The sequence below is a fragment of the Magnolia sinica genome, chromosome 4 (assembly GCF_029962835.1).
Source record: "Magnolia sinica isolate HGM2019 chromosome 4, MsV1, whole genome shotgun sequence".
Taxonomy (NCBI): domain Eukaryota; kingdom Viridiplantae; phylum Streptophyta; class Magnoliopsida; order Magnoliales; family Magnoliaceae; genus Magnolia; species Magnolia sinica.
The window spans coordinates 105931456-105956576 of record NC_080576.1 but is presented as its reverse complement, the minus strand read 5'-3'; the positions used below and the strand labels follow the sequence as shown (position 1 = coordinate 105956576).

The window sequence follows — 25121 nt, the reverse complement described above, 5'->3', positions numbered from 1 at the left end:
CGCATGCACTAGGTGCTAACCTGATGAACGGTCCTATTTCTTTCAAATGTGGCCGGTCGACAATACAAAAACACAGATGTAGGAAACTAGTATATATCAGCCCTACTCAACTTTTCAAAATCTTAACTCAAATACAATCAGAAATTATTGCCATTGTAACAGTTTCAGCAAGAAAGCAGACAATTCAACCACATTAGTTTTGGTCTCTAATGGGAGAAGAGTTTGAATTTTGCCTAACAAAAACATAAATCCTACACATCCTCAGCTCCCTTCATATTTCGGATCCGCCATCACGTAGTGGTAACCAATTACCAGAACAAATATACAGACGCCAAGGACATTGGCAAAGAACCCCAAGCCCTGGTCGTCGATCATCTGCAAGATGAAACCAGCATTAGAAATACAAAAATGGATGGAGCTCGGTGAGAAGAAATTTCAACTTAAAGCAGAGTTAGTGCTAGACGAGGAACTTCCAGAGAGGCCTGAAAGCATGTGCTCAATGTAGCTCGTGCACAGGTCCCACACCAGCCACGCTTAGTTTTTTTTTCCCGAGGATTCACATCGAAATGTATATTTTGTCTTATAAATTCTAACAGAGGAGGCAAAGTTGAGTGTGTGGCACGTTGTACTTGTCTGATTTCTGTTTCTCAATAATCCTAGCAGTACATGGGCCCCATGCCATCCTGTATATCAACAATCTTCACAGTAAATGGGCCCCACACAATCAGTGATTCACTAACCCAGATAACCTCATTAATGAGACATCACTGGAATCCTACTAAACCAATGATATGAAGTGCTCCACTACTAAAACAGCACCTTTTATTTTATTTCTTTTCTTTTGGTGTGCATGCAAAACAGGATCCTAAGACCACAAAGAAAACCCTCAAAACACACCATCTACAGGTACCCATATGTGTGCAGGTCATGCTGGGTCCATTGGACACTCATGGTGGGAACCCTGGACGAATGGAGAGCCCGATGTTTGTTCAGGTTGGGGCCAAAAACTTCAATTTGGATGGAGTGCTGAAACACCAAATCAGTAATATTTGTACAGTTTCTCAATATGTCGGCTCACCCCAAAGAGAAAGATGGGGTTTTCAAGTGATAACCTGTAATGTAACATAAGAGCAGGCATTAAAAGACCCCAACAATCACACCTTCATGCAAATAAGACCACATATTATCTCAACCATGCCTCAAGGATGGGCATTTTTTATGCCATTACCTAGAGTTTACTCAGAATGGGATTTAGGGCAAAATGCCTCAAGTATAGGCATTTAAGTGCCCCATAACTTAAATCTTAACCTGAAAAGTGGGGCAAAATGCCTCGAGGATTGGGAACTTTGGTGCCCTTGCCTACATTTTTAACTTGAAAAGTTCAAAAAATGCCTGAAGGATTGACATTTTGGTGCTTTTACCCAAGTCTCTAACTTGAAAATTGGGCAAGCTGCATCAACGATATGCATTTTTCAGAGCCCTTACCTGGATTTTTAACTTTATGAGTGAGAAAATGCCTCAAGGATTGGCATTTTTGTGCCTTTACTGATTTTTAACTTGAGAAGCGGGCAAAAACACCTGAAGGATAGGAACTTAGGTGCCCTTACCATGGTTTTCAGCTTTGGGAACTGGGCAAAATGCTGCAGGGACATGCATTTTGGTGCCCTGACCTGGCTTTTTAATTTGAAACCAGGGCAAATTTCCTCAAGACAGGTATTTAATGCCCTTACCAAGTTTTTTAACTTGAAAAGTGGCCAAAATGCATCAATGATCGTGGTTTAGGTTGCCTTAACCTGATTTTTAACTTGAAAAGTGGGCAAATGCATCCAGAATGGGCATTTTGCAGCCCTTGGTCAGATTTTTAGATAGAAAAGTTAGCAAAATGCCTTAGTGATTAGTAATTTGGTTCCCTAACCCTAAATGTTAACTAGGAATTTGGGGAAACTGCCTCAAGCATCGGCATTTTAGTACACCTTACCCAAATTTCTAACATGAAAAGTGGGCACAGTGCCCCATGGACAGACATTTAAGTGCTCTCAAATACATTTTAAAGTAGGAAAGTGGTCAAAATGCCTCAAGAATTGCCATTTTGATGTCCATATTGAGATTTTATAATTAGAAAATGAGATAAATGCATCAAGGATAGGAATTTATTTGTGCTTCCCAAAATTTTAATCTGAGAAGTGAGAAACTTTCAGTAACAATTGGCATATTGATGCCCTTAACCTGAATTTAAACTTTGAAAGTGGGCAATAGGCATTTAGGTGCCCTTCAAAATGTTTATTTTTTTTTGAGAGATGCCCTTACCAAAATGTTTAACTTGAAACATAGGAAAAATGCTTCAAGGATGAGCATCTTAGTGCCCTTATTCAGATTTTTAACTTGAAAAGCTGGCAAAATGCCTGAAAGACGGGCATTTCAGCGATTTTATCTAGGTTTTTAACTTAAAGTGGGAAAAATGCCTTAAAGATAGGCATTTCAGGGCCCTTTCCTAAAATTTTAACTTGAAAATTGGGGAAAATGCCTCCACAATTGGCATTTTGGTGTCCTATGTAGATTCCATATTTGATATGTTGAGCAAAATTCTTAAAGGATTGACATTTTGCCGTTTTTGTCTAAATGGGCAAAATACCTCAAAGATAGGCATTTTGATGGCATTACCTAAAATTTTAACTTGAAAAGTAGGCAAAGTGCCTCATGGATGGGCAATTTAATGCCCTTAACCCGAACTGTAACTTCAAAAGTAGACAAAATGCTTCAAGGATAGGGATTAAGGCACCGCTACCAAAATGTTTAAATTCAAAAGCGGGCAAAATGCCTCAAGGATGGGCATTTTGGTGCCCTTACTCAAAATTTTAACTTGAAAAGTGAACAAAATACCTCAAAGATCGGCATTTCAATGCCATTATGATGCATGATGCATGCCCTAGTGTAGGGTCTTCAAAGATGCATCAAATGCATGTGGGATCTTCAAAACGGTCCACTCGGCCCACTTGGGCCCATGTATTGGTCATCCATCTAGAGGGAAACTAGTGATAATCTACTCTTCCTCTGGTAGCAACGTGTTCCAAAACGGTAACGGTGGCCGTAACGGCCATCAGTGTTACCGTTATGATAAGGACTGTAACGGCCGTTACAACCCCCGTATTGGCCGTTATGGCCCTTTTTGTTTTTGAAAAAACTGTTGTAGGACCGTTACGGCCTTTTTTTCTGTAACGGCCGTTTCGACCCCGTAACGTGTAACGGTTATGACCGTTACCGTTACGTAACCGATTTTGAATACCTTGTCTGGTAGACCCTGAATGGTGCTCTGATGTCCTCTTCACATTATCTAGATTTTGAACATGAAAAGTGGAAGAAAAAAAAATGTCACAAGAATGGAAATTTTGGTGCTCTTATCCTAATTTCTAACTTGGAAAGTAGGCAAAATAACTCAAGGATGGGCATTTATGTGCTACTAACTTGATTTTTAACTTTAAAAGTGGAGAAAATGCCTCAAGAATTGGAATTTTGGAACTCTTATTAGGATTGGTAACTTGAAAAGTAATTTTATTTTATTTTTAAAAAAAAAGATTAAAAAAAAAAGAAGATAAAAAGATAAAATGCTACAACAATAGATGTTTAGGTGTTGTTATCAAGATTTTCAAATTGAGAAGTCGGGAGAATGCCTCTAGGATAGGAATTTAGGTGGCCTTAACCTGATTTTTAATGTGAAAGGTGGAATTAGTTCATGGAGGATTGGCATTTTGGTGCCCTACCCAGATTTTTTACTTAATAAGTGCAAAATGTCTCAACAATAGAAATTTAATTTTTCTTATTCATAACTTTAGCCTAAAATGTATGCAAAATGGTTCAAGAATTGGTGCACTTAACCAGGATTTTTTACTTGAAAAAAGTGGGCAAAATGCCTCAAGGATAGGCATTTTAGTACCTTTGCATAGATTCTCAACATGAGAAGTGTGCAAAATAACCCATGGATAGCCATTAAGGTGCCCTTCTAATGACTTTTAACTAGAAGTGTGAACAAAATGCCTTGAGGTTTGGCATTTTGATGCACATACACAGATTTAACTTCAAAAGTGGCAAAATTCCTCAAGGACAGGCATTTGTGTGGTCTTCACATGAATTTTAACTTAAAAAGTGAGCAAAATGCTTTAAGAATGGGCATTACAGGGGCATTTTTATTATTTATCAAATATTAAAGGCATGAATTTTAACTTAAAAAGTGAGCAAAATGCCTTAAGAATGGGCATTACAGGGGCATTTTTGTTATTTATCAAATATTAAAGGCTACCTCTCAACGCAGTTATGTTCAAAGTCTCCATAAATTGAGATGTGGATCGGAATCCTGTACAACACTTGTTTTATGCAACTAAACTGTGTGGGGCCCACCATGTGTTAATGTAAAATCCATTCCATCCATCAAATGAGCTCCTACATTCTAGGCTTTGAGACCAAAAATCAGCTAGATCTGCAACTAAGGTGGGTCACAAGAAAATAACAATGGAATGGCACATGAACCATTGGTTTTTTTTATGGGGCCACTATGGTGCATTTCATGAGAACTGTTCATCATGTGTAAATCACCAGATGAAGAGAAGACACAAAGATCACAGAAAGAGCCTTTGTTGCGGGTTCCAGACTTGGTTCAATAGTCCTGCATCCATTAAACTACTAGCAACCAAAGTGCAAACAGGGTTCTCTGCAGGGCAAATCACTAAGAAAGAGAACGCCTTACCGCAACATAATCCAAAACTAAGACAGGCCACACCTAAAAAAATCTTTTGAACAGATGATCTTAATCATCAGATCAATGGTGATGAGAATAGATAAAATAGGCAGTATCATCCAAACTACATTTATAAATAAAATAAAATTTTCTTAAATTAACTTTGTAAAAATTGCATTACATAGAAATATGCTTCAAAATAATAATAATAATAATAATAAATCAAGAGTGTCGGCCAAACAAGGCCCTTATCATCTGCATTTTTATATATTAGTAAATTAGCATTTTTCAGCTTTCAGTAAGAATAGAGAAATATCTCAATAAATGCACGATAAAAATACATCAGCTTAGAAAACTGTTTCTCGCAGAAGAAAAACGCTGCATCTTAGCTAGCCCTGGGGATATATCAATGGCCTGTGAATTGATTAATTCCTAGAAGCAAGAGGACCAACAGGCTGTAGAAAATACACAAGTTCATCACCAGAACATTTAGGAATCGTGAAATTTTGAAGAAAGAATGGCACCCTAAGTGGAAGCTTTGTGGAACTATAGAATGGGCTCAATCTATATCAAATTTGCACAATTCCCTACCCTAGTAACTTCTACTAGCAAACCCTTTCATCATCATCTAAGTGTATCCAACTAATTGGTGTCATATAAACGAATTTTGTTCTGCCATACTTGAAATGTCACTTGTCAAGATTCATGATAAAAGCCATGTCAAAAGTTACAAGCCTGCTGCCAACCTGACGCAACCCTCCTTTATCCAGGCTTAGGACCAGCAATGAGAAGACAAAATACCCACGAGCGTTATTGCATAGACCCACTTCCAAATATAAAATTTCAGATTTACCTCTTAACTCAATTATACATGCCCCTAAATGAGAACGGACAGTACTCTCAGTATATAACTGCTACCATACAACAAAAGACTGAACCAAATGATAGTCATGGACTCATGATCACAACAAGTACCACAGAACAAAAATTTGTTCTCTTTCCAGTTATTTATATCCAGATCCAAAAATTATCAAAGATAAAAGGATCTAGAACTAGAGGGAAGAAACAAACAAATTGCTAAGCCCTAGATTCTCCAACGTAGTTTCTTTGAAAAACACTGGAGGCATTTTATGATGCTCAGCTGAAGAAAAGCCATGCTTTTTGTTTCAGACAGAAGTCATAGAATTGTGGGGTGCTTTCACGGATCAAGTGGGAACATCATGGACAAGGAATGCCAAAAAAAAGTATCCTCCATCAGACAATCTTCAACTGTTGCATTGGTTTCCAGGAAATGGATTTTTCATCTGGATTCCATGTGCAATGGGAGTTTTTCATTGATGAGGAAATCACAATTTATGGATGCGGAAGTTCTACTAGACGTTGGCTATTCATAATGTAGACCAACAGATGGACAGCACTGGTACAGAAGGGTGGGCCCGTCTATATTTGCTGGCCAGAGAAATCGGAATGACAATTGACCACTTACAGCCAGCTCCATGCTAGCTTAGCATGCAGCCAGCCTTTCCAACCAAGATGTCAGTGACATTTCTGTACATTTCTGTAGGACGAGCATGAAACTGGCAAGCCACATGATAAAGGCTAATCCAACAGGCCCCACCATGGATAGACCGTGAACCAAAAATATCTTTGACACCACAAATCCAAGCTCTTCAATCAGCAGCCTCAATTTATGAGTCAGGGAAAAACTACAGCAACAATCCCCATTCAGCGCAATAAAGACCACAAACTGGATCAATAAGGGGAATTTTTTTCCAAATGACTCATTCAAGATGGGCGTCATCAGATCAGTGGTCTGAATCACCTAAACCCATTTCTACAAACTCAAAACCACAGGATACAACACATATCCTCCTCCCCAGGATCATACAACTCCTCTCTAAATCCAAACTCTAAAAACCTCCACACAAGCATATGAGACTCACAGATCTGTAAACCCTGAATTCAAAACCACCCAGCTGCAATTTGACATGAATAACCCAAGATTGAATGTGCGAATATATTTGAAAATCACTATAAACACATTGAAAACAACTGCAATTGTTCAAAAGGATTTGAATATCAGCCATGATTTTAAGCCTTAGACTAGTCCGATACAACTCAAATTTGGTCGTACCCAATCCAGTTCGACACCACAAGTAAACCCCGACTCAGGCGAGTCCTGACTGGACTCAGGGACAAAGAGCCGATCCAAGTTGCCAAACTTTTAACCATGATATCAACAAAGATCATAAGCAAATATAAGGGACCGATTGGATGCTTGTAAAATCCTCAAGTAAACTCTTTACACATGGAAGGAGTTTCGCAGATCAACTGTTACAATCTGTCTTGTTTGGCTAACTGGTAAAGTGCTTACCAAGTAAACAGTTTCCCATGTTTGTGTAATGATAAAAATGTTGTTATGAACTAGTGGGTATTCACACTAGAATGAGCTTGCAGCTGTAAATCCAGCCATAATCTTCAAATTACATGTGCACCTGATATAAGATATGGTATTGGATTGAGGCCATCGTGATAATGCTTTTGGCCGATCTTTAGGCTAAACCAGTCATCATGGGGGGCCACAAAAGTGGGCCAGCTAATTGAGACTACCTTTAGCGTGGACAAACAATTGAATATAGGCAACAAGCAAATCAACAATAATAACAGGTCTAAAACATAAGGTTTAAATAATCATGACCCAAGTATGGAATCCATGTATCAAGCAGTCCAACCACATTTTGTGCCATGCATGTAATTAAACTCAAACCGTCCAAATAATGGGCCCACCGTCCACATTTTCACGCAATGCAAGCACTTGAAAGTAAATTTCCTACGGTCAGATTTCAATGACCAAGTGTCCAAAGAGGTAAACCTTGATACTATGTCAGAGTGTGATGGATTGTATGCAAGCACTTTGAAATTACTTAGAAATTGCATGTGTGGCATACAAGTTATATTAAACAGTACATAAACACAAAATAAGGGCGATTTTGACTATCGGACTATTGGATCGGTGGACATTTTTGTTCAATGGTTGAAAATGAAATACATCCAATGGTCCTATTTCAACAAACAAGTGATCGCGAATCTGAGGTTAGGATCGCTGCCAGAGTATCACATTATTCCCCATGTCCAAAACCGTCATCTCTCTCTCTCTCTCTCTCTCTCTCTCTCTCTCTCTCTGTGTGTGTGTGTGTGTGTGTGTGTGTGTGTGTGTGTGTGTGTGTGTGTGTGTGTGTAAAGAGAGACAGAGAGAGAGATGAGGAACGCTTGGATCTCAGATAAGCCATGAAAGAAGAAACTGAAGCGAGAGAGAGAGAGAGAGAGAGAGAGAGAGAGAGAGAGAGAGAGAGAGAGAGAGAGAGATGAGGAACGCTTGGATCTCAGATAAGCCATGAAAGAAGAAACTGAAGAGAGAGAGAGAGAGAGAGAGAGAGAGAGAGAGAGAGAGAGAGGATTGCAGAAACTTACAGCGTTTTCTAGGGTTTTTCGTTGGCTAGCGGGGTCTTTCGATGAAATCTCGAGCGGAGTCTTCGAATTCTAGTCGTGATTCGGGATATAGAATCTCGAGAGATATATGTAGCGACTCCAATGTTAGTTTCACACCATTCGAAGACCAGAGAAATTTTGATACTCTGGCAAGGTGAGACTGATGATACTCAGGCATGTTTGGTTATCTCATTCTTGGATGGGTTAACATCTATTGGACGGCCAAAAATAAAATAGGATCATACGGTCCCATTTCATCAAGCAAGTGTTCACCAATTAGGTTAGAATTGTCCTACTCTGATTTATCGGCAGTGGTTCCGCTATTTAATCGGTGTACTCTGTGTTAATTTATGCACGCGTGCTATTTCTAAGTGCCTACGCATCGAGCATACCGGCTAGGACTCGGACTAGGTTGCAACCCTTCCGGTACCGACATCTCGGTGCTGGTCAGTGCTGTGGCCCAATATGATATATATAGATACGTGTGTGTGTTTTATCCCTGCTGTCCATCTATTTTCCCAGCTCATTTCAGGGCATGAACCAAAAAATAAGGCAGATTTAAATCTAAGGTGGATCACACCATGGGTAACGGTGTGACTGAACGTCCACCGTTAAAAGCTTCTCAACAGTGACAAAAGTTTTTGATCAATCTGATTTGTATGTTTTCCCTTCATCTACGTCTGTGTGACCTAAGCAGACAGGAAGATTTCAACGGTGGGCGGTCAATCACTGCCATTTCCTGCGGTGTAGGTCACTTGAGATTTGGATCTATTTCGTTTTTTAGGTGGTTACTTAAATGAGCGGTTAAAATGCATAGACTGGGTAGATAAAAAACACATGCATTATAGGGTCCTAAATAGCTTTTTCAGCACCGATTAGTACTAACCTCGGAACTAGAAGTTGCACTGCCGAATCCGAATCCTCTGAAATGGTGGTGACTCATCCTTTTTTAGGCACTGATTTAGTGAAGCGGATTGGCTGGTGCACCGCACACCAGCGGTATGGCAGGTGTGTTGACGTCACCAAGTTACGTGGATCCCATCACGAGGTATGTGTGATATCCCAACCGTCTTTTCATTTGGCGAGCTCGTCCAAAGGCTTAAACCAAAAAATAAGTGGACCACACTGCAAAAAGCTGTGGGGGATAGAGCGGCTACCATTGAAATCCTTTTAGGGGTCATAGAAGTTTTGGATCAATGTGGTATTTTTTTGCCTCGTCATCCAGGTCTGTGTAACCTTATGAACAGATTGGATAGAAAATAACACTGTAGTGGTCCCTACGGATGTTTTAATGGTGAGAATCATTGTCCCACTGCTAATTTTGGTGTGGTCCACTTAAGCTTTGGATACGAATCATTTTTTGTATCATACTCAATGATATCAAAAAATGGCTAAACGGTTTGGATATAATAAATACATTATTTTGGGGGCCATATAACTTTGATTTCCTCTGAACCGTTCGTACAACTAGAGCTTAGGAGCTGCAACGCTGGTCTTCGCACGACACATAGTCACACCAGCCATATCGCTGGTGTACCACACACCACCGACCTGGCTGATGTGGTTACTGTCCTGTGAAGGCGAGCATCAGTCGAGCTCCTAGTTGTACGAACGGTTCAAAGAAGATCAAACTTACATGGGACCAATAATGATGTATTTCTTATATCCACACCGTGGAGAAAGCATTATAGAGCATGAACACATTAATGAGTCATATCCAATTTTGTAGCGTGTTTGGCCAGCCATTGATGAAATTTTGTAAAAACAGTTTGCAAAAGCACCTAGCCCTCGTTTAGTACCGTCAGTTTCGCTTCAACAAACGTCCAAAAAACACTCAATAGGCACACAAGTGTAAAGCCTGAAACCTCCACTCATAGGTCCTGTATCAAACCATCACCAATTAGTCTGACCATGCTTTCTCTAAAATCATAAACTGCGGAAGTCTAGTAATATGTGCTAGCCGCATCTTGGAATCCGATCAATTAGGGAGGTGTTTGGATTGTAGGTTACTTAAGATAAGCTACTTATGAATTAATTAGCTTATCTTGATTTCTACTGATTAAACTAAAGTGATTATTAAGTAAATTTAAATTATTATTTTTTTAAAAAAAGATATTTATAATTGATCATAAATTATCTCAAATACGTTACTTTTTCAGTAGATAAGTTACTTATTTAGTGGCATCCAAACGGGCCCTAAGTTATTTGTCATAGATCACCACTGGATTGTGGCCGTGACCACAAGTGCCAATGTGCAAAAGCTAAGCTGCTGAATCTGGCCACCTGGAAGGTCACAGAACTGCAGTGATTGTGAACCACTGATTAAATTTCCTAACCGTTGATTCCTACGCACATATTTTCCCGTCAGAAGATCCTAGCCCCCTGATCCTTTTTACCTTTCTCAGTCCAAGCATAGACCATCATTCTATTTCTCAACCATCTATTTGTTGGCCACACGTCAGGATTAGGAATGCCCCATTAGGGGGTCCAAGCAAGGTGGGTCCATCAGATCAACAGTCTTAATGACTGAGCCATGAATCCATGTTCAAAACTTCGGATTCCCAATTGCATGACTCAGGTAATTGTCAATCCAAAATATTTAGGTAACCCATGGTAACTGCAGTGAGGTGGAAATCAGGGCCGCTGATCAAGTTGGGACCTACTGTGAGCCTGCATGCAACCAAAAGTCAAGGTGGACCACTCATCAGGCAATCTTATGTGTTAAATATGGATCTCAAATGTGACCTCTGTGATGAGTGGATCCACCCACAAAATGAAGACTGCATTCCACTAGATGAATTGCCCGGGTCTTGCAAATTTGCAATTATTGGCAGTACCGATCAGATCACTGCTTGTAATTGTTAGGCTGTGGCCCGCAATGCAAGCCTGCAACCTACAGTGTGGATTAGCCACACGTGTAAGCTGGTTTTAGGCAATGAGAAGTATTCCAATTCAGATGCAATACATGGTTGCATATGAAGCATGAAAGCATGACAAGTATTCCACTCTTAAAGCATGAAAGCATGATAAGTATTCCATTTCATGAAGCATGAAAGCAGAGAAGTTTCACTCAAAACAATCTTAATATGGAAGCTGTACAGTATCTTCCTCAAGAAGAGAATTCCCTCCCCTAGTAATCTGAACTGAGGCAAAACCCAAGCACTGGTTCTCATTCAAACCAGTTCAGAAACCACAACCGAAAAATGAAAACAAAACAAAACAAAACCACACATTCAAACCCATGAGGTATATAATACAGAGAGAGAGAGAGAGAGAGAGAGAGAGAGAGTCATGGTACCAACCCAAGATCCTTGAAATATTCATGCTCAAGTGCATTCCGGGCTGTGATTCTTCTGCTCGGTTCCAAGCAGAGCATTTTCTGACAATTAATGAGCACAAATCATAAATGACGGACCAATACTTTCAAAAAAATGAGCAGAATAGCATCTTTTTCTGGTGTGTCTGCAAAACTATAGTTCTCTGAAACTAATTTTCATTTCCCTTTTAGAAGGTTACAATGAATTTACTGTAAAACAAAAAACTCACTCGAAAAATAAATCCGAAGCAAAGGTGATGAGAAATAATGTAGAATTATGTATATTGGACCCAAGACTCCTCTAAACTATAATTTGAAACCAAATGGGAAAACCAACACTAAGAACTTACCTAATTCTAAAGGCAAAATGACCGCATGCAAAGCTATCCATCCTGTTAACAAAACCATGTCTCTTGACAATGCAAGCCTTGCAAGAGGTGGGCCCTGCCATGAAGATTCCCTCATTCAAAAAATAGGCTGATCCACTAGTTACCTGCACATTGAATCAAGACCGTTGATTCTCTGTGGATTTCAATGGTGGGGCCTGCCTGATGCATGGACCTGCCTGATTTTCGCAGAGTGTGATCTTCATGGTCAGGCCCAACTTTGCATGGCTCTGATGTCCCATTCATGTGTTACGTTGGCAGGAAAAATTGGCCATGTGAAAAGTTAACATGCGTGGATTGTGTGTGATAAATTCTCATTCAGTAAGATTCCTCGAATCCGTGAACAAACATCAAGTCAGAAGCCACCAAAGAACAAAGCAAACAACTCCAACACCATAACCTACCAAAACTAGAAATAGCAATATGACGATTTTCATTAATCCCGTAACTGAAATTGAACCCATAAATATTATCTGCAAAACATGAATTCACAAATACGTGGCTCCAATTTAGTAGATATCCAAGGATTACTCTCCTGAGTTCCAACCATTGGAAAGCAGCTACATCAAAACCTCTAGAAATAGTGTTTGTAGGGTTTTAGCTGGATCACTACCAGTCCACATCAATCCCAACAATCCCCTGAGGCCTCATTTTCTGTATGACCCCTGCTTTCGGAGAGCATTAGGGATTTCCCCCTTCACGGGGTTTTGACTTTTGAACTTTAAACCTCAGGTGATTCAGAGTTTGAAGTGAACTGTGATAGTTGAGTTACAACACCAGTGTGCAAGTACTGCCAGGGAAACATCATTACATGATTATACTGATGAATGGTCACTGATTCTTGAAGTATGGATATCCTAAGAATTTCAGATCTAGAGGATCCATTGTAGAGGGAGCCAAACCTTGCTGTATTCAATCCATTGCCTGTGCTAGTGTAAGTAGCACAGGCAAAAACTAGGGCATTGATGATAAGAGTAAATCATCCTGTGATATGCAAGATGCGACTTCTGAATCGGAATGGCGTTTGTAAACGAAAGACTTGAATCAGTCTTCCCTATCATTGCACAACAGTCGGGCTAGAACTTTTGGAATTTCTTATCTATCTTTGTTAAGAAGTTCAGGACTATCACATAGAAAATACACATTTTTCAAGGGGAAAGAAAAGATGGTAGTCACTGATAGATGTTGATTAACGGGTACATTTGACACCATAAAGATCAGGTCATCTACCTATGTTCATTTTCAATGATTTCCAAGAAATATTTGGGATATGCTAGAAAGTAATCAAAATATTGCCTGAATCCTCCAAAAAGAACAAGATAAAACCCTGCATTCTACTGAAATTGTGTGTTGAACTGGGAATTCAGCAAACTATAAACATGAGAGCACATACAAACCTGGAGAATACTTCAAGTTATTTTGACAAACTATCAGTTGTGTATGTCTATGTAAGATTACTTGTAAGTAAATGAAAACAAAATAACTGAAAACCAAAACTTACAGAAAGAAGATCGATTCCTGCTGGTTCAAGATCTGGAACCACAGTTGCCAAATCCTGCACAACAAAAGTGAGAACAGACAAATTCTTGTAAGACCCTCAGAATCAATCCAACAGAAATCTTGATTATTTCATATATGATTACAATTAATTCAATAGATTAGAAAACCTTATTTTAGTTATTGGAACAAACAACTGTCCACTGATACCTTGGGAGGCCACTTGGGAAAGGAAGACTTGAAATCAGGCAAGGACGTCACCCCGGGCCACGTTTCATCATTCGGCGTACCCATAACTCTTCACCCAAAAAAAAAGGAATAAGAGAGAACACATGTAAAGAAAATCTGCCAGTGACAGAGCTATACATACAAAGCCATTCTCACAAAATTAATCTCATATATACAAAAGCATCAGTATAACTGCAACACCTGAAGATCTTGAATAATTCATCAATTTCAGAATCCCCAGGGAACAGAGGCCGCTGGTTCACCATTTCAGCAAAAATACAACCCACTGACCACACATCAACAGGAGTAGAGTAATGTCGGGATCCAAGGAGGATTTCTGGTGCCCTGTACCACAGTGTAACCACCTGAAAAGAGCTTATCAGTAACCCATGTAAGGAATATAGTAACTGCAATTGGGAGTTGTTCAACTTCCATAAAGAGATAGAAAAAGTGGAACTACATCAATGCCAACAAAATCCTTCCGAATAACCATCCAAAGTCCACACGAATGTGTAAACTCATATTGATTATGCATGCACAAGCACTTGGAGCATGCATGTATAATAAAAAGATTGCCCTTCTCCGTCTGCTGGATAAGGGCCAGTCTGGATAGACACTAAAACGTCTAAGGGATGGCTGGACGGTGACCCAAAATTTTCAAGCGGAATGAGATCAACTCTTAGTTAAAGTTATCACAGTTACAAACTGAGGTGCAAAACACAGGTGGAACAGCATGGGTGGACCACTACACTGACATTTTTCTGGTCCACCCGAACATTCTTGTACCAAATTCAAAGTCAAAATGAAGCATGAATGCTTCCATTTGGGGATTAAGATATGTCCTAACAGGCCTTAACTTTCTAAGGATAGCTTTTGAATCCCAATTTTGTTATAAAGCACCAGCAAGCTATTAAAATAATAACTGGTCAAATTCCAGAAGAACATTACCAAGTAATATAATTGAAAGACATAAGAAACCAGCATTAAAAAGAAAAAAAAAAAAGCATTAGAAAGACAAATCAAGGGAAGTTAAATATGTGCAGATAATAATACCTCATGAGTGAATGTCCGGACAGGAATACCAAATGCTCTGGCTAGTCCAAAGTCTGCAAGCTTCAGCGCATTAGTGCGGCGATCTATCAGCAAATTCTGAGGTTTCAAATCTCGGTGAAGAACCCTATGAGAATGGCAGTAGGCAATACCACGAAGAATCTGATACAGAAACGTCTGCAATAAAAACAGAAGAAATTGGACAACTGTAACAAACCCAAGTATCTACATCATTATTTTTAGTTATAATGCTACTACCAAAAAGAAATGTTCAGCACTCTTAGAGGCTATGGCACCCTACAAAGATGCCAATGTAACCTTGTATCAATTGAAATAGTATATCCTGATACATGTTAATAACTAACGAGCAAAGGAGGAGCTTGCAGCTTTTCCTCATTGAACCCATAGGCAGATTGACTATAGCTTCATGATTCCAATTCTATGGAGACCATGAGACATTCTTTGAATTTCTAGGCATTTGGACCAAAAGAAGAAGCAACTTTTGTTTTATAAATAAGGCAGTGAATTTCTGCCAAGGGGTCGTTTGTATGCCTGTAAAATCCTTTAGTTGTAAAGAGTCTACGGGCAAAGGATTTGCAAGTAGGGGTCAGTTGGAGCTTGTAAAATTTTTAGTTGAAAAAACTTAACACCTGTAATGAGTTTCACTCGTAAACTGTTTACATTTTGTCATGTTTGGCCTTTAAGTGGAGTATTTACCATGCAGAAAGTGGGTAATCTTACCACTCTGATTATGTGTTTATCCCTCTCTGCAAATGCATTAAAGGAATGCTTGGATAGAGTGAAACCAAAACGGCATGCATTAAGGACAAGTTTGTAAATGCATCAAGGGACACACGTGGTCACAAAAAGCGCACGTGTGTGTCTGTCTGTTAGCCATCATGCTCTGTTTTCTATAATGCCATTGCAAGTGTAATCCTTTCATATATAATAATTTTAAAAAATGGGGGTTTTGCAAGGAAAAAAGAGGTGTTTACCTGTACAAGTGTTTACAACTTGTAAGCATTGCACCCAAAATTTCCTTCCCAAACACTAGAAAACCATTGACCTCCCTTGCATGAAGCCAAATTGATCTTTTCATATCCTTATTTCTTGTCATAATCTTTGTTCCATCACCCTCTCTCAAAGCTTCATGGTCACAATCTTATCTCCCAATAGCTCGTGCAACTTTTTGCATCTCCTTTGTTCTTTTTAGTGGTGGAAATGGGCTAGTCAGACCTAGGCCTCTAGACTTGGCCCAAGTGCTCAGCTCGGGATTGAAATCTAGGCTAGGTGTCTGGATCATGCCACACCCAGGCCAGCAATAAATACCATATCTACGTGTCGAGATGCAGTCCGGTCCAGTGTTTTAAATATCGACGATATCAACCGATATATCTTGTATCCCACCTGTGCGATACGAAATGCAAAGGTCGTGCTGATGACATATTCGATCTAGTGACCATTTTCGATTTTCGATCCATGTTTTTGTTGTAAATCACATCAAACCTGTGTCAAATGATTACAAATCTATGATTCTTCATGTTTTCCATGAAAAATCATGGACTTGGAACTTCGATTTCGAGATTTGGGGGAGATGGGTCAAGTTGCGGAAAATTGAGAAAATTCGAAATTTCTCAATTTCTCGCAAATCAGTTGCAATCTTTGTATCCAAACACAAAATTAAACACGTATATAACCTAATCTAGTGATTCTTCTTTTGCTTTTGATTGTAATGCTTGTGTTTCCATACATGTCTTCTTACGTTTATAAATTATGTGAATAGACTTTGAATATACATGCATCAGTTTAATTGAAAAGCGCATATATTAGGACCCCATACAAAGGAAACACCTATTATGTGCACTTTTTTATAATGTTTTAATTTCTAAATGTGTATTGATGTCTTTTTCAACAATCCATGAAGTTTCATTGAAAAAATCGACCAATTTCCCAATGTTCCCATGTTTCCAACAACAACGAAACATTACGCGATACAACTGATATATCCCATACGATAACCAATGTGTATCCGTATCCCAAGGGTGTGATACATTACGCGACAATGATATTTAAAACATTGGTTTGGTCCAAGCATGTCCATGTCCATGTCCATATCCATATCTCACAAATTCATAAAGTGCATACCTATAATAAGCAATAGCAGATCGTATTCCCATTCGCACATAGTTGCGAATCTTCTAGTCCCAATCCCATGGACACAACAATCCAATGGACGGACAACATAGAGCTAGCTGAAGAACCCGTTCCAGCACCATTGGATCTGGTCAATGAAGAATGACTTGAAACAAGGGCGTCCCTAGTTCACAAGACTATTCCATAGCTAGCCCAAAACCCTGCTCCATTAAAGCACATGTTTATTGATCAAGTCGAACAATCCGTTTGCTGTTGGGGTTGATCCCACAAAGGCGCGAGCGGTATGAGCGAGGTACACAAGAGTCCAGTCATCAAGTGGGCCACTAGTATATAGAAAAAATGGACAGTTTAAAGACACTTGTTAGTGGTTCTCATTCAATATACATGTGTAGTTTAACGACACCCATTAGATCCGAGGATGTTTCAATAATCCAAACCATTTATATGATGAGGCAGTTGCCAATGGAGGATCCCCCAAGAATTATCATATTGGACTTTTCAAACTGTAACTGTTTAACTCTTTTTGGTTTCAAGCAGGACCTGTGGGGCCAGGGCATATGAGACCAGGGTTGGGTTAGGGCCAGCCCAGCCCATTGCCGCCCCTATTCTTATAAATAGGTAGTTGATGCTTCTCTTCACTCATTCAGTAGTTTCTTCAACCACGCAATCTTAATAAAAATGACTAATTATCCTAACTGATCCAAATTTGCCCAGTATATTCCAGACTTCTATTATCATAGCCTTTCATTTCTTCATCCTCATTAAAGTTACATTTACCTTCCCTACCCAAATTCTACACTAATAAACATGTGCTCTCAAACCACCAAGGGTAAAGACCCCCTCCTGCTTATATTTCCATGCCCACATCTTCATCAACAACCTCTGAAAGTAGCCTCTCCATCTATTCCTAGTCTCATACCATCTTTCTTCTTCTTCTTTTTTGAATAGCCTCGAGCCCAAAAAGGACCAACCAAACACTGATAAATACTGAAATACAAGTCAAAACAAATCCAAATACACAGAATCTAATGGCAAGAAAACTTATCTCATGATATCACTTCTTCTATCCATGATATTCAGCACCAAAGGCAGCCCCTGGCCTTGACAAGACTGTCAATCAGATGGATAGGTTCTCTAGGGACATGAATCAAACTGACTAGTGATTGCGAAGGCCACACACATCCTCTAGTAGATCTGCAAGCCTCTACAGGACACTAGATGAAGCCCAGGAATTGGGAGAGTCCCCCTTGAAAATGATAGGGAAAAGACATAAATTCCCCTATCATCTTCCCCGCTTACAAAGAAGCTGCCACTTTCCACCGAACTTGAATCTATAATCCTGAGTGGACCTGAGTACTCAAAAAGAACTTCCTCAAAATGATTACAGACAAGGCCACCCACCCAAATAGGCCCAGGGCTTCCTAATTTCCTCATCTTTCACCAAGACCCAATAATCCCCACCCTTAATACATTTAATGAGGCTTATGTCTCTATTTCACTCCTCCCTGGCTTTTGCTAATTTCTATTGTAGATATCTTTCTTTCCCCCTCCATGCTTCACACCAGATTCATCGTATCTCTAAAGTTCGCCTTACTGATTGATTTCTCCACTTTAAACTTTTGTCATTAAAGATATTTGGAGGTCTTCAATATTTTGACTTCTTTCTGACTCTTTACAGTTGGACCTCCTTTTGCTAATTGCCTTCTATGCATCATCCCTAACCACCATGTTATTGTCTTCCTTTTTTTCCCTTTAGATGAAGCCATTCCTCTCCACTCTTTTTATACAGTAAACTATCTGTACCCACGTCCCTAGCCTCTGCTCATCCCTAACCACCATGTTATTGTCTTCCTTTTTTTCCCTTTAGATGAAGCCATTCCTCTCCACTCTTTTTATACAGTAAACTATCTGTACCCACGTCCCTAGCCTCTGCTTCAAGATTCCACATTCCTCCCATCAGTTTCTCTCAAACAACAGCGACCCATCTCTTCTTAAGTTCCACTTTCAACATCTTCATCCCAGGAGACTTTCGCTTTCGCCTCCACTTTTCCTGCTCTGAACATGTCTAAGGCCGCTAGTCTATGTTGCGGAATCAAGGTCCACCTTGCATAACGCTATAGTCCTTGCATGTTGACCTCCATCCTCCTTAACAAGAATTTTTTATTAAAGATAAGTATGGTCCGCTCTTAAAAAGTCACCACATGCTCCTCTCTTATTAAAATAAGATTTCATTATCACCACGGTCAGTCATTGCAAAATCAAGAATTCACTCTCCCAACTCGTTATTTCCCCAGATTGATGTTCCTCATTTGCCATGCCATACACCTTATCCTTCCCTACATTCCCGTTTATGTCTCCACTTATAGAAACCCTTTCCCCACCTGGCAATCCTTCCATTAGCTCAACCAAAGATTTTCTGGAACTGTCTTCTAATACTTTCTTCTTGCCCTCCCGGAGGTGCATATGCATACGCTAATGAAAAAACTATTAGTTTTCTACCATCGCGAATTTATTAGAGCCTTTTTTATGCATGCATCTTCAGTGTAAGGATAAATAAAGTATATAGACATCAAAATAAATTATGTACCCATCAAAATGTTGGGGATCGGTAAACAGTTACCCAAAAGACATAATTTCATTGTCTCAAATACATCCCATGGAAGAGGAGATGTGAGAAAAAATTTATTATGCAAGGTTTCCATACAAAAAGGTACCGAAGTCTACCTGCAAGAAAATTTGAACGCTAGGACCTATTTGAATTTGCAGATCATATCAATTTTTTTTATTTTTTTTTATTTTGATAATTTTGCAGATCCTATCATCAATATTTTATAAAGGCCATTAAAAAAAATCTTTTACAGAGCATGGATGGATCTTCAAAGGAAGGGAAAGATCTCACCTACTTTTATTAAGCGTGGATTCTTGGCAAAATCTGGACAAGAATCCATGTGCTTCTTCAAATCCAGATCCAGATACTCAAAAACCAAATACAAGCGCTTCTCACTGTGCACTACATCTTGCAACCTGTCAAATGCAAAACAACCAACGGAAATAGTTCAGGAACATGCAAAGTGATCAATCTCCAAACTGGCAGAGTCCAAGAAAAGTGAACCAAAGTACCAAAACTAATAAACAAAGACAAGAATATCATCATCATCATCATTATCTAAGCCTCATCCCAATTAATTAGGGTCGGGCCATCCGCTACATGAATCATGTTCCAAACAAAGACAAGAAGCTATGTATAATTAAAAATCATCTCATTTTTTCATTAAATACCATGTCATCTATCTTTAAGTTTCCATAAAAGATAATACTTTGCGAAGAAGAAAATGGATGCACCTTAGGTAGAAGGTGTATCTGCAATATGACACTAATCATGCAAAGTTCAAACAGCAGTGAATATGTAGTGTATATCATGTAACCTGCTGGTTTCGGAGCCAGCTACTACACCGTTACGATATTTTGAAACTTGACAAAAATAACTGCTCATATATGTATATGGTATTAATGGTGTAACAAAAAGCACCACGACAAAAGAATGAAATAAGAGCTGTAATGGTGTAAGGGTCAACTGCCTACATTTCCAAACAAGTTTAAATGAAGCAACACCTTCATTTTATAGGATGAGCTGGATATTGACGTTATAAGATGAGAAAATCACAAGTTGTCGCCCTCCACATCCCCTTTGTATTTATAATATCTTGAGCCATGATGATAGCATGAAATAGGATGAGCAGACAAGTATATAGGCAACTCTATGAGTCAGCGGCCTGTTGTTTCTTATTTTTCTTCCTTTTTTATTTTTCCATCTCCATGTTTAGCTGTGAAACAGTATGACTGATGGAATGATGAAACTTGGATACAAAGAACGGTAACAGTGGAAGAAGAACAAAATTTGCATCACTTGCATTGTTTGAATTATCGCCAATATTATCAAAATATCCTCGATATTATCTCTATTTCCAGCTCAGCGATACCGATAACACTGGAAGCAATACCGATAACATTGGTAGTATCAGAAATTCTAGGTATTAGCGATGTCTCGCTAAGTATCACCAATGTATCCATAATATTTTTTACTGTGTAAATTATTGGTATCGCTTGTACTGCCAGTGTATTGATATTGCTAATGTATCACCAATATTTTGAACTGTGTAAATTCCAGGTATCGTATCACAGTGTATCTACAATATTTCAATAATATTGCCAAAAATCTATTTATTAAAAAACTTTTCATTTAATTTTTTTTAATAGGTGCATGGTTGTAAGCAGTGTTCAATTTGTCAACGATAATATCGCGATATTATCATTATTGCAACATGGACGATATCGAGACCATAATCTCTCGTTTTGTTTCCAATTGTCAATGATTTATTGGCGAAATATCGTGTGTTGTCAATATTCTGAAATATCGATTATGGTTTGGATGGATGGTTGGATGGTTGGGTGGATAGATGGGATGGATGGGATGGTTGGAATGATTTCTTATAACTGCAAGTGCTTTTAGGCCCCCGTTAAACGAAAACTTATCATGTATGCATTTTTTTGCAATTTTATATTCCTAAATATGCAAATATGTGTGTTTTAGCATCTCTTGAAGTTTCACTGAAAAATTCCACCATTTTCCCCACGTTTCCCCGCAATTTTGGTTATCAGCAATATCAATATAGTTTCCGTATCACCAGCCAGCGAAACTTGCAGCAATACCGATACTTCAAACACTGCTTGTATAAAACAAAGTAGTATAGAGGTTCCAGGTAGGACCTGACTATATTGCCATGCTGCATTTCCTTCAAAAGGGAAATCTCTCTAATGGCTGTGCTTGGAACTCCCTCATCTTCCTGCTCCAAGCGGATCTTCTTGAGAGCTATCGTCTCATTGGTTGTACGGTCACGTGCCTTGTAGACAACACCATAAGTTCCTTCTCCAATCTTCTCCACCTTCTCATACTGCCAATGTTGAAGACATTACTAAGCAGTAAGCAACAAAACTCTCTGAAACCTCACAAGATTCCCATATAACAAAATACAACACATAAATCAACACGGGCAAAAAATCTCATATCGTTTACCTGGTCCATATCCAACTCGTGGGACAGAGTAAAAATCTAGAGACAGGCATTACAAAGGCAACAGTGTCAGAAGGAGCTTCAATCAATATAGCAGGACCAAAACTCTTCTTCAACCAAAATAAACATGAAAATCAAGCCACAAAAAAAAAAACATACGAACAGATACTATAGATAAACATTTTCCATGCATTTGGTCAAATGAAAGAAGAAAATGACACCATTCACGAAAATCTCAAATGAAACACACTTAATATGGTAAGATAGACAAAACGTGTAATTGAAAACAAGGACACAAAGAAACTTTTTTAACCTTAAAAAAAGTACACATGACACATGCTAATATGATCGCAATAGTTCACCTTTCATCGCAAGGGTCTACTGTGGAGTGCCCATTGCTCCAGAGTCAAAACCAATGACTTATTTTTGCCTTTTAGAATCTGTTTCTCTTGGCCACAGATTGAATGGTTAAAATCACAAGACCAGCATGATGTTCAACTACCAATCCTATGCAATAGGGGCCACCTGATGAATGGGCCGATATCGTCCAAATTGCCACCCATAAGATTCTAGGAAAAGAACCCAAGTTTTGGACCTGAATCATCTACAGCACCGGTTTTACCCAGTGCATAAAATATCCAAGATCTATGGGTTCACCATGTTGTGCTTGTGAAATCCACACCATCAATCAGGTGATTTCCCTTATATTTCACTGTACATACAGAAGACCATCCGGATTTTTTTTATAAAAAAACTTATATGGGAACGATGTAAAATAGGGCCTACAACCTCTAAGTTCACAAGGTGTGGCCCACCTGAGTATTGGATGAGGGTAACTTTTGTATATTCACTTCATCCTGGTGAGTCACACTTGATTAACAGGTTTGATGAAAGCATCGTGACAGCCCCACACACAAACCTATGGCCAGCATCCCATCTCCATTGTTCCCAGTGGTGTGGCCCACCTGAACTGTGACTTTAGATGATTTTCGGCCCCGGAACCTAACAATGAGGAATAAATCTGATGGACGGAGTGGATGTCACACAGACAACATGGTGGGCCCCACAGAGGTTAGGTGTTTTATGCGATGAGTAAAACAAGCCTGGTAGAGGATGCGTAAAACAAGTCTTATAGAGGATTCCAATCCCCCGAGTTTCTATATCTATCAAGGGCACAAAACTTTTCCCAGAAATGAACATGGAAAATGCAAAAATCAACACGAACACACAACAACAAATCCGCAAAAAACCACCAAAAATCCAAAAACGATGTGGATTTCTTTCATCCATGAGAATATCAAAGAAATCGTCATAAAACCCCAAAGATCCTTAACATTAGACTTCAATCATCCGCAGTAGGCCAAATCTCCGACGATCCCCATTCAAGCAGAGATCGATCATAATCAAAACCATTCAAAAGCCGGAAAACGCCGCAACATTCCAAAATCCGAGTCCAAACCAAAGATCAGATCACAGAGAAAACGTTGTAAGCGAAAAAAGAGCATCAAGACACCCTGAAATCTGAATAAATGGAGAAAATCCCCTAGGACGAACGAATTTTTGCAGGAGAAATGATGTTTGAAGATCCGCATGCAGCAACCAAGCATACAAACAGAAGATGGAGAGAAGAAGATCGAAATCATCAAATGCATGGAAGAAAATGCGAGGAAATGATCAAATCGATGAGGGAGACAGAGAGCTAGAAATGTACGGACCTAGAAATCCAGGTGTAGAATAATTCGCTTCTTCGATTGCCTGCGATGAAAAGAGAGAAGGCGGAGAGAGAGAGAACTCCTTCCTCTCTCTCAGCTCTGCTGCTGTGGAGTGAGGCTGCAGAATTATATACGTGCAATGTCGAGGCATTCGCGCAGTCAGGGATTCTTGAGGCCATTCGCCACACACGTGCCAACATAGAATAAGTACGTGTGATCTTATCCATTCATTAGGTGTGGTAACTATACATAATGAATATAGCCCATTCTTACCATTTTTCTTTGCTGATCTTCCTTTCGTTTTTTTCCAACGGATGGATTTGCCTGATGATTAGGTCAATGGGTGTTTAAAACGGAAACGGACATTATAGGAAAAAGTGTTGAATGAACTTCAACCATTAAAAACTTTTTGAGGCCATAAAAGTATTGGATCAAGCTGATAATTGTTTTTTCCATTCATCTGGGTCTTTATGATCTAATCAACAGATTGGATGTCAAATAAACAGTACAGTGGGCCTTAGTAGGATTTAAATGATGGATATCCAATCACTATTGTTTTCATGTGGTGTGGTCCACCTGAGAATTTATCCCTCTCATTTTTGAAATGAAATGCTAAAATCATCTTTAAAAATGGATGAACGGAATGGATGAAATATATAAGTGATGGTAGGGCCCACAGATCACCGACCACCAGCCACTGGGCTGGTGTCAGGGGAGTAGCCAATCCGTTCCCGTTTAAAATGATGGATGTCACTTCAATCTCTCGACGGCCAAATCACCGTAACATTTATTACCGAGGGAGAATAGCCCATATTTCAAGCAAGCTCTGCACTGGATGCAGTAAAGAATTTCTTCCGGGGGGAAGGAAATGAGGGAAGATAGAATGATCGGATTCTTTGTATTGATTGTCTTCTGTATTATGCACTGCTGATCTCATCCGTTTTTCAGCTAAAATCAAAAGATAGTAGTCTTGCGTCGGCGACTGGGAGAAAAATGTATTAGAAGATTCATGCTTAGTTCACACGCGAACGATGCCTGGATCATTCATCAGCAGACGCAGAGTAGCCATGACCCACCATGGGACGCACCTCATTGTGTATCTGCCCTATCCATCTGTTTTTCTAATTTACTTTCGGAACATGGTCCATAAATGAAATAGATACAAATCTCAAATGGATAACACAGTATGAATTGAATTCCCACCATTAAATGTTTCTTATAAATCACAAAAGTTTTAAATCAAGCAGCTACACGTTGTTTTACTTTTGTTAGGGTCTTTGTAACCTTATCAACAAGTTAGATGGTAAATAAAATATTATTGTAGACCTTTTAAAGTTTTAATGGTGGGTGTTTAACAACTATTGTGTGTTGTATTCTGTGATCTATATACAATATATTTTTTTTTAGGACACATGGAATAGTAAATGAGTTGTCTCTATCTACTCACATCACTAATAATTGATTATGATTAAGGTTTTTTTGTTTTTTT

At 39.1% G+C, this 25121-nt stretch overlaps 2 protein-coding genes across 3 annotated transcripts; both read right to left on the bottom strand.

Moving 5' to 3' along the window:
• Positions 1 to 94: 94 nt before the first annotated feature.
• LOC131243658 (dolichyl-diphosphooligosaccharide--protein glycosyltransferase subunit 4A-like) lies at positions 95 to 375 on the bottom strand. Its single transcript, XM_058243155.1, has one exon. It carries the CDS (start codon positions 373 to 375, stop codon positions 262 to 264), a length of 114 nt encoding a protein of 37 aa, XP_058099138.1. The 3' UTR covers positions 95 to 261.
• Positions 376 to 11226: 10851 nt separating this feature from the next.
• LOC131243657 (cell division control protein 2 homolog) lies at positions 11227 to 23826 on the bottom strand. Of its 2 annotated transcripts, none has more exons than XM_058243153.1 (9): positions 23632 to 23826; positions 21924 to 21959; positions 21617 to 21801; positions 19753 to 19873; positions 14699 to 14872; positions 13847 to 14010; positions 13628 to 13715; positions 13422 to 13475; positions 11227 to 11597 (listed from the first exon to the last, which is right to left on the bottom strand). In XM_058243153.1, the coding sequence occupies exons 1-9, from the start codon at positions 23809 to 23811 to the stop codon at positions 11508 to 11510; spliced, it is 1092 nt and encodes a 363-aa protein (XP_058099136.1). In that variant the 5' UTR covers positions 23812 to 23826; the 3' UTR covers positions 11227 to 11507. The 2 variants fall into 2 exon arrangements, with proteins under 2 accessions (XP_058099136.1, XP_058099137.1); XM_058243154.1 differs by having other exon boundaries at positions 23636 to 23767.
• Between the last annotated feature and the right edge of the window lie 1295 nt (positions 23827 to 25121).

Bases quoted from the DNA above. Each gene is read 5' to 3' on its own strand.
- LOC131243658 (XM_058243155.1), bottom strand. From the start codon at position 375: ATGATCGACGACCAGGGCTTGGGGTTCTTTGCCAATGTCCTTGGCGTC.
- LOC131243657 (XM_058243153.1), bottom strand. From the start codon at position 23,811: ATGGCCTCAAGAATCCCTGACTGCGCGAATGCCTCGACATTGCACGTA. The intron at 13,716-13,846 runs GTGTTGCAGTTA...TTTTGGGTGAAG, and splicing joins GAATTATTCAAGATCTTCAG to AGTTATGGGTACGCCGAATG. The intron at 13,476-13,627 runs GTATCAGTGGAC...TTTGTTGTGCAG, and splicing joins TTCCCAAGTGGCCTCCCAAG to GATTTGGCAACTGTGGTTCC.